The sequence below is a fragment of the Cyclopterus lumpus genome, chromosome 1 (assembly GCF_009769545.1).
Source record: "Cyclopterus lumpus isolate fCycLum1 chromosome 1, fCycLum1.pri, whole genome shotgun sequence".
NCBI classification, from domain to species: domain Eukaryota; kingdom Metazoa; phylum Chordata; class Actinopteri; order Perciformes; family Cyclopteridae; genus Cyclopterus; species Cyclopterus lumpus.
The window spans coordinates 23884008-23899801 of record NC_046966.1 but is presented as its reverse complement, the minus strand read 5'-3'; the positions used below and the strand labels follow the sequence as shown (position 1 = coordinate 23899801).

Here is a 15794-nt window from a genome sequence, read left to right as displayed (position 1 = left end):
TAATAAATTAAGATTTACGCTTAATTTAACTAATGAAAGTACTGCAATATCTGTATGTTTGCAGTACTATGAACACCCGTCTCCCCGGAAAATAAATACTATATTGCAGTTTTTACTCTATTGTATAAACAAAAAGAAACTATGAGCACAATATTGAAGAATAGAGACTCAAATATTACATTCTCAATCACAGGGATGAAATGTGACGTACTGGCCCTTTAAGTCCTAAATATTTATCCTCAGAATTAAAAAAAACAACCTTAAAATGCCAGCTTTGTTTACAAGATTCCAGCGTTGTTGTTGTTGTTGTTGTGAAACCAGCGAGCTGTCTCTTTAACTGACCCGGGATCAGCAGCTTCACTGATTGGATTAACGGTTTACAGCTGAGGGCAGAACTGCAGCAGCTGTAAGACGACTTCAACTTTGTGTTTTTGTTCACTGGCAACGCTTAAATCTCCGATTTCTCTGCGAACCCCCTGAATGCATCGTCACTCAGCCAAAAAAGAAAAGTCTTGTTAAACCCAGTTTAAATCCCACTTCCTCTCATTAGTGATGCAGATCAAAAATATATAAATCATAAGAATAAAATGTGTTTATTAAAGGAGAAAACACAAGTAGTTAAAACGCGCTCCACCTTTGATCAAAAGTGATGAATTAATAACTGAAATGAGTCGTTCTCCATGAGTACTTTTCCTCTAGTAATATTTTTAATGCAGTACTTTTACTTTTATTTGCAATAGACTGTCTTTACTTTTACCACATATAAGATCTGAGTACTTTAAACCCTAAACTCTTCTGAAATAATGCAAATAAAAACATTTTTAATCCATATTCAAATATCAGACATAAATATGGACTATTCAAATAAGATTTTATTTATTCACAGCAAAGAGGATGAAAATATATATATTTTCATATATACATTTATTTATATACATATAAATAAATAAATATATATATATATATAGTTGTGCATGTTTTCAAAATACAAATACAGCGACCAAAAATGTAAACGTTGTGTTGGAGATAAAATATGATTCAATACTCAAACAACAATAAATAAATAAACAACACAAACTCAAAGCTTTAGATACAGCACGCAAATAAAAGTCACTTTCTCCAACATTGCATTTCACAAACTCCTTACATATAATATATATATTAAACTTTACTGCCTATTATATATTATGTATTTAAACTTTAAATATGAGATTTTCTAATTAACAGTTAATATTTTACTGTGATTGTCTGAAACGTTTAGACTCTCAAAAACCAACTTATCAGGGACCAAAACAAAGAAAAACAATATATATATATATATATATATATTTTAAATATATATATATATATATATATATATATATATATATATATATAATACATACACTCTAATGTACTTTCTGTAGTATGAGATTCATTTTTTCCCAAATATTAAAATATTTATTGTGGTTTAAAAGTTGCTTCTAAATGTTAAAATATATAAATTACTGCCTTCATAAATCTATCATCACAAAGTCAACTTTACGCTCTACTTCAAACTCAAAGAACTTGTAATTAGTCATTAATTGTAAATTATAGTTGAGCTGCCAAAGATTAAAAATACGCAGAATAAAACTGTAAATAAAGCTTAAATGTAATTCTTATGTAAAAGGTCAGGCCGAGTAGAATAAGAGGGTTTTAATAAACTTATATATATAAAATATAACTGGATGTTAAGGAGTCTTCTTTTAAATAATTTAAGTAATAGTTTAATTTTAAAGTCAGAGCGACTAACAAAGGTAAAGAAAATAAAAATAAAAAAGGTGATTTAAGAGAGTTTAAAACAACTTTTAACTTCATGTCCGGATTCTTCCAGATGAAAAAAAGATGAAATAATTTTTCAGTTCCATTTGCCGGCATTTCTATTATTTTTTTTAAGTTTAAAAAGGGAAATCTTCTGAAAGTTTTTCCTTCAAAAATATTTTAATTGTTAGTTTTCTTAAAAACTAAATTTCCCGTAAAATAGCAAATTAATGTTCTCATAAAGTGACATGAAAGTAATCTCTTTTCAAAAGGGATTTAACTTTGATTAAAAACATAAACAGCGACACATCGATTAAATAAAGCTACTTTGTAACACTTAAACTTATTATTAAAAATAATATGAAATAATAAATAAAGAAAACAGTTCACATTCAGAGTGTTAAAAGTCAATAAACATTCTCCGTGAATTTAAATACGCATTCAGTTTCAAAAGGACACTCACGAACACGTAATGAACACGTGAACTTTAGCCCTCGGTTTCGGTCACGTGACGCGACGGCGACATCGTGCGTTTTACAATCGTTGTTGGTTTTCGCGGAACAGTCGGAAAAAACACAGTCAGAAACTGGCGAAACAGTCGGTTCGATTGGATTTGAAAACGGATGAAATATAAACGACGAGGAGCTCAATAGCGTTAAAATCGATTGGATTAGATAAAGGTTTAATTTTTTTTTTTTTCTACAGTATTTTACTGTAATTTCTCGGTAATTTTACAATGGATGTGTTTTTTTTCTTTCTTTTCTGTAAAGAACCATTGGTTATTTATTTACTAAATTAAAAACAATTACATACCGTAGAACCTTGGATATTCAAGCACATTCATTTCTATATAAATTATACAATCTTCCGTAAAAACGTTTTTTAACCGTTAAATTAAAAAGTTAAAACAAATCAATCCTGAAGAATCTCGTCAACTATAACAACGCTCATTAATAAAGCTATCGCATTATAAGCTTGAAATTCTGCCTGCGCTCTGAATATTAAATGTTTTAAAAGTTTATTTTGCTCTAATTTAATGGTTTTATTCTGTGTTTTATTTGATTTATTTGTGATCGTTTTTCTTTCTTTTCTTTCTTTTGTTCTTTTCATCCTTAATTCCTCTTGTTTTCTTCTTGTCTGACATGTGTAAAGCACTTAAAAAAATAAATGCATTTGATTTGTCTGAAAGCTGCTTTATGAATGAAACTTTAAATTATTGATCGATTGATAAAAGTCTAATTATTTCTGTGGCAGTAAACTGGATTTCTAGTAAATTAACTCGTCTTAAACGGTTTTAAACAACATAAATGAACAATATGAGCGAGTTACCACAAAGTTATTAACTAAAACTTATACTGAAGCAAAAAGTCTCTGAAACTTTAAATGAAGAGTTCACTTTTGCATAATTAATTCGTTGGTCTTACACGTTAATTATTAAGAGAATTAAGAGTTTTCCTCTTTAAAATCGACGAAGAAAAAATAAACAAAATGAAATCTGAGGTTGTTACGAAGTCTTAAGTTAATTTAAAGTCTTAAATATAGTTTCTACTCAGAAAATACTTTTTAAATACTAATTTCATTCGATTAAATCTTGGTTTTTCTATGTTTTTTCTTCTTCTAAACTCCAAAATAGTGAAATATCAAAAATACTTTTAGTTTTGGTCCATTTCAAAACACACTCAGCTGCCTTAAATACAAACAAATGTAAACAAAGAACATTCAAATATTTATCCGACTGATGAGAAAAGAGTTTGTTCTCTCTGACTTTGTTCATTATCAAACACAGGGAAAATATAAATATATATATATATAATATATATATTCCAGTCCGTCACAACTGTTTGTTTTCGCTGCTGTCGAGCATTAAAAATAAAAATAAAACACAATTGAAAAAGAGGAAGAAACCGTCAATATAATCCCGGTTAATCCTGCAAACAGATACTATAAAAGTGTATTTTAGAAAGAAAAGAGTAACTTGAAATGAAAAATTATTATTTAAATTCAGATTTTTTCTATCAAAAACACGTTTTATTAGTTTTAGAGACTTCTTTCGTGTCTAAAGTTTTGGTGAATTCACATTTAAACTCTTAAACGTTTGTTGTCCTCGACAGCAGCGGTTCCCCCTAAAAGGACCCCCGACGGGGACTCGACCCGAGACCACGCGGCTCGAGGGTTCGATTCCCCCCCCCGGTCTCTACCTCAGCCGGGCGGAGAAGCAGCGCATGTACTCCGTCACCCAGCGGTCGTCCGCCACCGTCAGCCGGCGCGTCTTCTCCAGGTCGGCGGACCGAGCGCGGCGCCGCTCCACGTCGGAGCTCCGCTTGTCGGAGTCGCGGCGAGTCTGAACGCAGGCGTCAGACATGCTGCTCTGAGAGGAGGAAGAGGGGGAGGAAGAGGAGAGAGAGAGAGAGAGAGAGAGAGAGAGAGAGATTTGAAAAGCACACCAGTGTTTTATTATTGATGCCTGAAGAGTTTCTGGTGACACAACTTCACTTCTCTGGTTTCCTGACTTCACTTTCACATCCAAACTCTATAAATCTATATTTATATATCTATATAGATATATAAATATATCTCTCTCTATATATATAATAATAATAAATAATAATGCATTTAATTTATATAGCGCTTTTCATAGTACTCAAAGACACTTCACATAATTAAAACATCCTAAAAGCTAAAAATAAAATTATATATATATATGTATATATATACACGTAATAATATAATATATAGATATATATCTATATATATATATAGATTTGTATATATACGTAATACTATTATATATAAATATATATATAATATATATACGTAATAATATAATATATATATTACATTATTACATATATATATATTATATATACGTATTAATATAATAATATAATATATATTATATTATTATGTATATATACACACATACATATATATACACATACACATACATATATATATATATATATATATATATATATATATGTATAAATACGTAATAATATAATAACATAATGTCACTCTGCTGCCTGATGAGTACTTTTACTTTGGATTCTTTACTTTAGCTGCTAATACTTTTCTTCTTCTACTTGGAGGATGTTAATACTTGAGGTATTTTAGTATTTTCAGGTACTTATACATCATTTAGTCAGAGTGCTTCTTCCATTGCGGCTCAAACCAGAAACACATGAAGAACCCTCTAGCTTATAAAAGTAGAGTTTTAATAACTCACGGGGTTCGGCGTCCTCCGGACCTCCGAGGCGGGTCTGCCGGACGGCCTCCGGTTCTCCTTCTCCTTGGTGCCGATTGGCGGTTGGCTCTTCGCTCTCGGCGTTTTGCGGACCGCCGCCGCGGCGCCGCCGGCGGGCTTGTCATCGTGGGACGCGTCCCGGCGTCGGGGGCGTCTCTTCGGCGCCGGGACCGCCGGGACCGCCGGCTCCCCGTCGGAAGACGAGGTGTCGGCCGGACCGCCGTCCGTCTCCTCAGAGGGCCCAGAGGCGGCTTCGCTCACACCGTTTTCTGTAACACACACACACACGCACACACACATACACAATTCAATTGATTAGTCGATAGCAACTGTTTTAATAAAGGATTTAATAAAAGAAAAAGAAAAGAAAATTTCAATGTGAATATTTGCTGATTTCTTTTGAGCTTTTTTTGGACTCTGGGAACCGAACAATGAATAAATACAACAATCAATAGATTGATTGATTGACTGATAGAGAAAGCAATCATTGGTGGCAGCCATTATATTTTTAATATTCTCTGGTCCCCAAATATGGAAAAGTTTCCAAATGCTTGAACTTAAATTTGACAATAACAATTATTCCAATGATCCATTGACGAGTTGTTTATTTTACTTATTGATTCATCAAACTATCCGGTTATTGGCCGCTGTCCCCTCACCTGCGGTCGCAGCGGCGTCCACGACGACGGCGTCGCCTCCTCGGACCTCGGCCCGTCCGTCCTCGGCGGGCGGTTTGGACCCGTTGCCAGGCGACCCACGTGTCTCCTCCGCGGCCGCCGGCGGGAGTGACAGGGGGGCGATCCGGTTCCCGGTCGGCCTCGGCGTGGACCGGCCGCTGGACTCGGAGCCGCCGTCCCAGCCCTCCCAGAACCAGGGCTTGTGGGAGTGCTCCATCACCCGCCGGGTCAGGCGGTACTTCAGAGAGTCCTCGTAGCATTTGGAGAACGTCTCCCATTTGGGATCCCTGAACTTCTTCATGTACTCAGACCGGATCTTCTTGGTCACCATGGTTATTGTTGCCGGTCCTGGTCGCTGTGGAAGGCAGAACCACGAGGCCCAAACGTGACGGTCTGATTATCTCGAGGCAAGAGGACATTTAACACCTCGAGTACGTCATCGGTAAAATAAAATCATAATAAAAAACATGATAGATTGGCAACTTTTGGGGTATAATCTCCTAACAAAAATTATTGAAAAGTCATCATATAAAGTAATAAAAGTATGTCGTCAAAATTCTTTATAAAAAAGTAATAAAAAAAAAGGCAAAGTATTGTATTTATTATTTTAAACGTCAGAGTGAAATATGTAAAAAAAAAAGTTAATTATACTTATATAAAAAGTATGTCTTTTTAATATTAATGAAAAAGAAATAGTAAAGGATGTCAAAAAATCTGTCAAAAATAATAATAATAATAAATGTGTTTTACAATAATAGTAAAATAACTAAAATTAGCCAACTAACATTACAAACTTTAAAGTTCTTAGAAAATAAATTTAAATAACTAAAAAGGGAAAGTAACGAATCCTCAAATTTGAGAAGATCCGTTCAGTTTATTAATAATGATAATAATAAACTTAAATAACTATTGTTCATTTTCTATAAATCAACTGATGGATTAATTAACCAATACAATTCAGCTAACTGTTAGGAAGTAAAAAGATTTCCAAAAAAAAAGCATAATATTATTTTTATATACCTGCAGCCCCTCGTGACGCGCACTAACCAGGTGTGGTCTACCTTTAAGCCCCGCCCACCTCCCGTCACAACAGATGAGCGTCAGAGCAGAGGAGGGCTGAAGCTTATTATAGTCTTACTACTATATTATTACTATAGTAGTAACTCATACTAACAGACCTATTTATGTCTGGAGTGCTGCCTCCTACACACACACATACTACAGTTCATTTTATTTTATTATTTAAATTAACTGCATTCATTATTCATTTTATCTGAGCTGGCCGACATATGATCCAAGCACCATATTCTTTTATATATTATATATATATATATATATATTAACAAGATTTTATACAGTATTCTTTTTCTCTCTACGTATCTGAACCCCTCTTATTTTGAAGGTGTTTATTTCCACAGTCACACCCCAAAACATTGTATTTTTTATTATTATTATAGCCTTTAAAAAAACAACGCAGAGGGGAAAAAAACAACCAATACGTCCAATTTGCATTAATCAAACGTCTCGATGTGTATATTCGCACATTTTAATGAGTTTTAAACGACGTGTCCATCGTGTGAAAACGTGCAGCTGCTCCGTTTTGCAGGCACGCGCAGCTTTTTAAAATAAACGGATTAATAACCAAAAACAATTGAACGTGCACGTCAGGTGTGATGTCACTCACCCAGACCTCATTCCAAGAGGGGTCCGGTCTGCTGGGGAGCAATAAATAAACCCCCGTCGGTCCCCGTCGCTCCGGTCCTCTCCGACTGTCACGGTGCACCGAGAGCGTCACAAGCCAGCGAGCTTCCGGCGTACACTTTCAGAATAAAGCTCAAAGACGATCAGTTAAGGTAAGTACTTACTTAGTCTGATTGTTTTTTGTTTTTATTCCCTTTTTAATTCATATATATTTTTAATTGTAATATTTTTTATTCCCTTTTAATGTATATATATTTTTATTGTAAATTGTAATAGTTTTTATTCCCTTTTAATTTATATATATATATATATATATATATATATATATATATATATATATATATATATATTTTTTAAATTGTATACCTTTCCCTATTTATCTGTACCTGCACCTGCATTGCTCGTCCAATAACTCGTCTGGTAACTACATCTCTAATAATATAGCATCATTATGTGTTAGTTTGTATGAATATTATAAATATGCATAGTATTTAAAGTTATCAGATAAGGGTGCACACGTGAAATGTAGTGGAGTAGAAGTACTCAAATTAAGTACCTTACAATTGTATATAAGTGTAGTACTTGAGTACTTGTGAATATTGTTTCTAAACCTTTAAGACCTATTGTTGTGGAATGACGTTGTAATTCAACCAAACCTATTGCGTGTCGACTTTTGGACGAACAGTAAATATAAATATCTTTAAGCCACTCAAACTGAGATAATTGGCAACATTTGAAACTGTAGCTCTTATTTTGAAAGATACATCGTAAACTTCCGGCACACTTCTGATTAACTCCCGCGAGCCTGTTGCAGCATTAGGGAACATTTTGTAGTAATGAAGATGGAACATATTATCGTGAAGCAGCAGGGACCACACTGCGCATGCGTGATTTGCATCCATCTGTGCAGAGACGACAACAGGTGGAACAGAGAGATCCGTTTAAGGTTATACTTCCTATTTATCTTATGAAGGGCTATTACAACATTTATAATGTCTTCTGTCAACAAACCAACCCTGATGACGCCACAGTGATGACGAGGTGCATTGTGGGACATGTTGTTGTGGTGTTTTAAGGAGGTTCATCCCTCCTAGACACCTGGTCTGGAGCTCATTGTGGTTAATTTTGTTTACATTTAAAAAGTGTTATGACCTAATGCATGAAACAAGGAATATTCAAGTGTTTGTACTGGGCTCCTGTGAAAAAAGTATTATGATAATAGATATTTTTAGTGTGTTGAAAAAATCCTAAAACGTTATAAAATAGTATGTTGAAGAAAAAAAAGATTATAAAGTCATAGAATAGTATGTCGAGAAAAAATAGGAAAAAGGTATAGAATAGTAAAAAATAAATATACATAAACATAATGTATATACTGCAATATATACAAATTACAATTAGCTCCAAATGCTTTTTACTTTTACTGAAGTAAACTCTCGAATGCATGACTTTTATTTCCAATAGAGTCTTTCTACTTCTTTTACTTTAACCTCATACAACTAAATATTGATGATATTTAGTGTTTTCAAGTCAGAAAAAGCAAACGACAGCCGTACTTGAAAATAAGTGGACTTTATTTATCTCGGTTCTTTTTTTTTTGGTCTCCTTTTTTTTTCTTCTCTTAGTTGGTCCGAATTGGAGTGTGTCGTACCTCGAATCCTTCACACACACACACACACACACACACACACACACACACACACACACACATCATTCGCATTGGAAAAAAAAAAAATCATCACATACACAACAGAAGGAATAAATAACATATGTACAGGTGAGACGATCCTCAAAGAGAGGACGTCGTCCCGGGACGGCGGCGTCTTGTTGCTCTGGGTCCCTGAAGGGAGTCCCTGAAGGGGTCCTGAGGGGGTCTTTGGGGGGGGTCCGTCCTGCTTAGAAGCACTTGCGGTGGACGATGCTGGGACCCGCCTCGTCGTACTCCTGCTTGCTGATCCACATCTGCTGGAAGGTGGAGAGGGAGGCCAGGATGGAGCCGCCGATCCAGACGGAGTATTTACGCTCGGGGGGGGCGATGATCTGTGGGAGAGAAGGACATCGATATTAAAAAACACGTTAAGGTGAGAATAAGAAAGACGCCTTTTTTAAAAATTGTAGAGCACACAAAGAACTTCTAGTTCAGACCGGCTTAAAGAAAGTTCACTAAATAAACTCCAGTCTGAAAACCCACAAAATGAAATGTCCCCCCCTCTTGTTTATATAACCGTAAATTGAATATCTTTCATTTTTGGATCGGCTAAAACCGGTGATTTGATTTGAAGAAGTCACATTACGTCGTTACCTTGATCTTCATGGTGCTGGGAGCCAGAGCCGTGATCTCTTTCTGCATGCGGTCGGCGATGCCCGGGTACATGGTGGTGCCGCCCGACAGCACGTTGTTGGCGTACAGGTCCTTGCGGATGTCAATATCGCACTTCATGATGCTGTTGTAGGCGGTTTCATGGATACCGGCGGACTCCATGCCTGAGAGAGAGAGAGAGAGATTCAGGTTGGACATCACGAGTTTTTGGTGAGTGGAATATGCCGCTCAGGAATGTGGGTCCTGTACGCACCGATGAAGGAGGGCTGGAAGAGGGTTTCGGGGCAGCGGAAGCGCTCGTTGCCGATGGTGATGACCTGACCGTCGGGCAGCTCGTAGCTCTTCTCCAGGGAGGAGGAGGAGGCGGCGGTGGCCATCTCGTTCTCAAAGTCCAGAGCCACGTAGCAGAGCTTCTCCTTGATGTCGCGCACGATCTCACGCTCGGCTGGAAGAAGAAAAAAAAAAAAAGGACAAATATCAGACAAATATATACATTTAAAAATCGCAAAGGTCGGCGGTTTCGATCCCCCCCCGCCCCACCCGCTTACCGGTGGTGACGAAGGAGTAGCCGCGCTCGGTCAGGATCTTCATGAGGTAGTCGGTGAGATCGCGACCGGCCAGGTCCAGACGCATGATGGCGTGGGGCAGCGCGTAGCCCTCGTAGATGGGCACGTTGTGGGTCACACCGTCACCGGAGTCCAGCACGATACCTGAAACACCAGAATACGTTAAAACCTCAGGATCGAATGCTTTATTTTATTACTGCAACGCAACAGATCTGCCCGAATGTCTGCAGCAGGTATCATTAGATAATCATGCTGGTGATTAAGGGAGGGTTTCTTATGTAAATATCATGTTTCATCATCTAGAGAATACAAATATTTGACGTGAAATTGACATAAAATAATGCGTTACTTGTTTCTGTTTCATATAATTGAAACAGTAGTTTAAAGACAGTGTGTTTGGCTCGAGTGACTTATTTCTGTCAATAAAAATCAATAAACTGTTAAACTAACACAATAAAATGTCTGTTTTGGGCTAATCCAGTGAATTAAATAACAAATTGATCCACAAATCCTGTAAATCTCATGTTGATCTGTCAAAATATTATTTAAAAAATGAATGTATTTCACTATACGAGCACTTATAACCGTTTCCAAACACAACCAGATCTAAATGGACCATAATAACAATAATAATAATAATAATAATCACCGGTGGTGCGGCCGGAGGCGTAGAGGGACAGCACGGCCTGGATGGCCACGTACATGGCGGGGACGTTGAAGGTCTCGAACATGATCTGGGTCATCTTCTCCCTGTTGGCCTTGGGGTTGAGGGGGGCCTCCGTCAGCAGGGTGGGGTGCTCCTCGGGGGCCACGCGCAGCTCGTTGTAGAAGGTGTGGTGCCAGATCTTCTCCATGTCGTCCCAGTTGGTGATGATGCCGTGCTCGATGGGGTACTTCAGGGTCAGGATGCCCCTCTTGCTCTGGGCCTCGTCGCCCACGTAGGAGTCCTTCTGACCCATACCGACCATCACGCCCTGAGGGGAGGAGCAAGCGCAGGAGACTTACTATATTGATTGTGACAATTATTCACCAAATTTAACAAACCATTTGATTCTGATGACGTCATGAAACAAGCCTTCTTTTCTTATTTTTTTTTTTAACCAAAAAAAGAAGCAATGCCAAATAGAATATAAAAGGTCAGATTTCTCTAAAGACAAGTACACACGCGCTCTTCATTAATGAAATGTTAAAAATAAATAAATAAAGACAGTAAATAAAAGTCACTTTTTGTTTCTTATGTTGTTTACTGCATTTAGGAAATGTGCTAAAAATATATATATATATTTTTTTTGTTTTACTTTTGTAAAAACAAAGAAGAAAACATACTTATAGCCGCAGTTACATTTAGCTCAGATAGCCTTTAATTTCAGTGTGATTATATTGGTATTTAAGTACCTGATGGCGGGTAGAGGTCATAAGGTTATCGTTTGAATGTGCATGAATGTGCAACTAAGCACCAAAACAAAGGTGATTCAACCCTCCTCAGAGAAGATGAAAGTCATAAAAACAACTGTTTAAAGCAGCTAAAACCAGGAGGTCAAAGGTCAGACATCACGGGACTAGAAGCTCTCGGGTACCTGGTGACGGGGCCGGCCCACGATGGAGGGGAACACCGCCCTGGGGGCGTCGTCTCCGGCGAAGCCAGCCTTCACCAGGCCGGAGCCGTTGTCGCACACGAGGGCGGTGGTCTCTTCGTCGTCACACATGTCTGCGGCTTCTGGGGGAGGAAGGTCAGGAGGTGGTGAGTTTCAATTTAAAGCATTTATATATTGGCTATTTGTATGACATGGAGATTTAACAACTAATTAAAAAAATGTGTCACCACAGCTATGAATACACGTTGTTTAACAGTAGGTTTTCAACCCACAGCCAACACATTCTGTATCGTTTGTTTTATTAATTCTGACCATAAAACAAGTTTACGGCCGGGAAAGCTGACAATAAAGTCTCTGACCTACATTAATTTATTTTGGCGTGTTATTATACTATACCAGAGAAAAACTTGTGTTCTGTTTTGGGGAAATATTTTACTATCATTTTATATTTCATTGCTTTTTCTTCAATAGTGGAGTATGATGATCAACAGCTGGCTCAAAATAGATCATGTTCTTTTTTTATTATTTCCTCTTATTAAACACGCCCTGCTTTATTTAAGCTTTATAAATATTAAAAGGATAATGACTATAACTCACGTATTAAATATCCTCACTGCAGTGTCTGTTTCATTAAACCAGAGTTGGAAGTCAGCTTGTAAAAGTTTATAGTAAACAGAAACACCATTAGCCCTCATTTAGTTTAATGATGCCTTCAAGTGCTCCTCATAAACTCATACATCTGAGGATTAAGCTGAAGTCTTTTTTTAAAGTGTTAAATAAATATATAAAACACAAAAGCAAGCTCAGAGTGGTTTAACAAAAATAAATCAGACTTAGTTCCCACATAAGGTGTTTAATGATAATTATATGTTAGATATTTCTTTTTTTAAATTATTTTCCTTCAAAACTTTACGAATAAAAGATAAAAAATATAAGTCCCATTATGCGTTTTTCTTTTCTCATTTTTTGACTTATATTAGAATACACAATTTAATTGCGGACTATTTTCCATTTATATTGTTCAACACTTTAATTATGTTAAATAACACATTTGTATTAATACTAATCTTTGAGAAAAAAGCATTAAAACGTAAATGTAGGCTAATTTCAATAAACATTATGTAAAAAGATTGTACAATATAATATAAATCACACAATTAATTGAATTTGATGCAGCTAAATAGTAAGAGAAAAGATACATAAAATGTTTAGATTAGATTTTTAAAAATACATTTTTATCCGTTAAATCTGAAAACTTCTCACTCCACTTTTATAAATCACACTGAACACAAAACATTACATTTCGGTGATTTAGAAAATTCCCATTTGTCCAGTTTCTGGAGGCGTTCTCACATAAAAAGCTACAAATCCCGACAGCGCGTGAACGCAGCGGCGCTGGCTCCCCGACAGGAAGTTCGCCTGTCATAACAACACACACTGCCTTTGTTTTCTACCCGCTGGAGGCGAACAGAAGCCGGCCGCAGTTCACTGCCAGCTCCCGGCAGTTAACCACTCAAACCCACTTAAATGTACAACATTTACTCCATTAACTCCACCGATAGTTCCACTCCTCCGCGCCGCTTACCTCTGCTTGTCTCCGGCTGCCAAGTTAAGGAAACGTCAACCGCTGCTGGTGGTTCCAGTTAACAGGAGGGTGACAGCCAGCGACCTCCGGGGCCCCTTATATACCGCCGTCTCCCCAGACAGCCGTTAGGAATGTCCGAGTATTCGACAGGAATCCAACCGGCCACGTCGTCCATATTTGGTCGGTCGCATCGCATGCACCGAGGGGCTCGCGCGCGCCGGCAGGGCCATATATGGAGAGGAAGCCCCCGCGAGGCCGCCGCGGAGCGCTCGAGCCCGTTTATGGAGCGAGACCAGCCCGAGTCACCGACCGTTACTGGCGGACTACGACTAATACTACTACTACGACAAGTACTACTAGTACTACTGCCACTACTAGTACTACAACAAATACTACCTCGACAAATACTACTACTACGACAAGTACTACTAGTACTACTGCCACTACTAGTACTACAACAAATACTACTACGACAAATACTACTACTACGACAAGTACTACTAGTACTACTGCCACTACTAGTACTACAACAAATACTACTACGACAAATACTACTACTACGACAAGTACTACGACAAATACTGCTACGACAAATACTAGTACTACGACAAATACTACTAGTACTACTACTAGTACTACGACAAATACTACTACGACTACTACGACAAATACTACTACGACTACTATGACAAATACTACTACTACGACAAGTACTACTAGTACTACTGCCACTACTAGTACTACAACAAATACTACTACGACAAATACTACTAGTACTACTGCCACTACTAGTACTACAACAAATACTACTACTACTAGTACTATTACTACTGCCACTACTAGTACTACGACAAATACTACTACGACAAATACTACTAGTACTACTGCCACTACGACAAATACTACTACTAGTAGGCTACTACGACAAATACTACTACTGCCACTACTAGTACGACAAATAGTACTAGTACTACTACTGCCACTACTAATACTACGACAAATACTACTAGTACTACTACTACTACGAGAAATACTACTACTGCCACTACTAGTACTACTACTACGACAAATACTACTACTACTACTACTGCCACTACTAGTACTACGACAAATACTACTACTACTACTGCCACTACTAGTACTACTACTACTAGTACTACTACTGCCACAAATACTACGACAAATACTACTAGTACTACTACTGCCACTACTATGACAAATACTGCTACTACTAGTACTACTACGACAAATACTGCTACTGTTAACTTATTTTGTTAGTTCAAAACCACAAAATATTCAGTTTAAGACATAAAACAAAGAAAAGCCAAAAATCTAAAATGTAGGTGCTTGAACGCTGAGATGAGGTGAACATGTTTTTAATGTTTAGAGTCAAATCTGCATAATCGGTATCATCACTGAAAGGAGTTGAAGTGTACGCATCAAAGTGCATAAGCAGAATTAAACAAGAGGGTCGGGGACCTCCAACCCACCGGACAGCTGCAACGGGGAGGACCGCAGACCGGCATCGGACCACCGGCTGTGTTTACCCAACTGCTGGCTGGGATCCACCGAGGGTTAGATGACCCGACTGTGCGGTCATCCATCTAAAAAGCTTCCGGCTTGCAGACCTTACAGCAATGCCTTCTGGGTAAAAAAAAAAGAAGGTGCAATCTGCTGAAACCAACACATCAAACTAAACCTTCATCCAACACGTCCCTGAAAATAAACTACAAGAAACACATTTGTGCTTTTTAAGAGCAGATGATTTAACGTGCGTCGTTTTGTTCTTCGTGTTATTTATTTTTGAATATATACACCTTAAAATATTTAGCCCCCTTATCGCGATCAGAATTTATAAAATTCTCTGCATTTCTTGAATCGTTTTGAGCTGTAAGTGGAGTTAAAAACAAGCCGCTCATTAGTGTTAGATCAGATAACGTTTCCCCACCTGAGCCGACGTCCTCTAAGCTCACTTCCTCCATCTTCAGCCGAGCTGTGGATCATCACGGAGGCCAAGAACAATGTTTACAACCCCACATCGGCCCCTCGTCACCACACGGAGGTCCTGACTCAGGTTCCCTCACTAGGAAGTAGAGTGGAACGTAAACACACGTTCCTGCAGAGTATAGGTGGTATTTTTAAGTCAATAATTGTCTTATGTATCTTATAAAAAAGGAAGGAACCTAAGAAGAACACGTATGAGTACAATGTGTCAGCTTATTTCTATTAGTTTGTTTCTGTACCGTGTAGCAAATTAATTTACTTTTGTTACTTATATTTCTTTGATGCACTGTAGAAACTGCTTTTGTGAGCAACGATGTTAA

General features: G+C 37.3%; 3 protein-coding genes across 4 annotated transcripts in view; 1 reads left to right on the top strand and 2 right to left on the bottom strand.

Moving 5' to 3' along the window:
* Positions 1-15794, top strand: part of LOC117732666 (E3 ubiquitin-protein ligase TRIM21-like) — a 703346-nt gene that overhangs the window by 11548 nt on the left and 676004 nt on the right. The gene's annotated exons all lie outside the window — the stretch shown is intronic.
* ccsapa (centriole, cilia and spindle-associated protein a) lies at positions 2469-7490 on the bottom strand. Its single transcript, XM_034536426.1, has 4 exons — positions 7388-7490; positions 5686-6058; positions 5009-5295; positions 2469-4150 (listed from the first exon to the last, which is right to left on the bottom strand). Exons 2-4 carry the CDS (start codon positions 6032-6034, stop codon positions 3977-3979), a joined length of 810 nt encoding a protein of 269 aa, XP_034392317.1. The 5' UTR covers positions 6035-6058; positions 7388-7490; the 3' UTR covers positions 2469-3976.
* Positions 8961-13657, bottom strand: acta1a (actin alpha 1, skeletal muscle a). Its single transcript, XM_034536322.1, has 7 exons — positions 13471-13657; positions 11868-12007; positions 10940-11264; positions 10273-10434; positions 9978-10169; positions 9707-9888; positions 8961-9444 (listed from the first exon to the last, which is right to left on the bottom strand). The coding sequence occupies exons 2-7, from the start codon at positions 11994-11996 to the stop codon at positions 9301-9303; spliced, it is 1134 nt and encodes a 377-aa protein (XP_034392213.1). The 5' UTR covers positions 11997-12007; positions 13471-13657; the 3' UTR covers positions 8961-9300.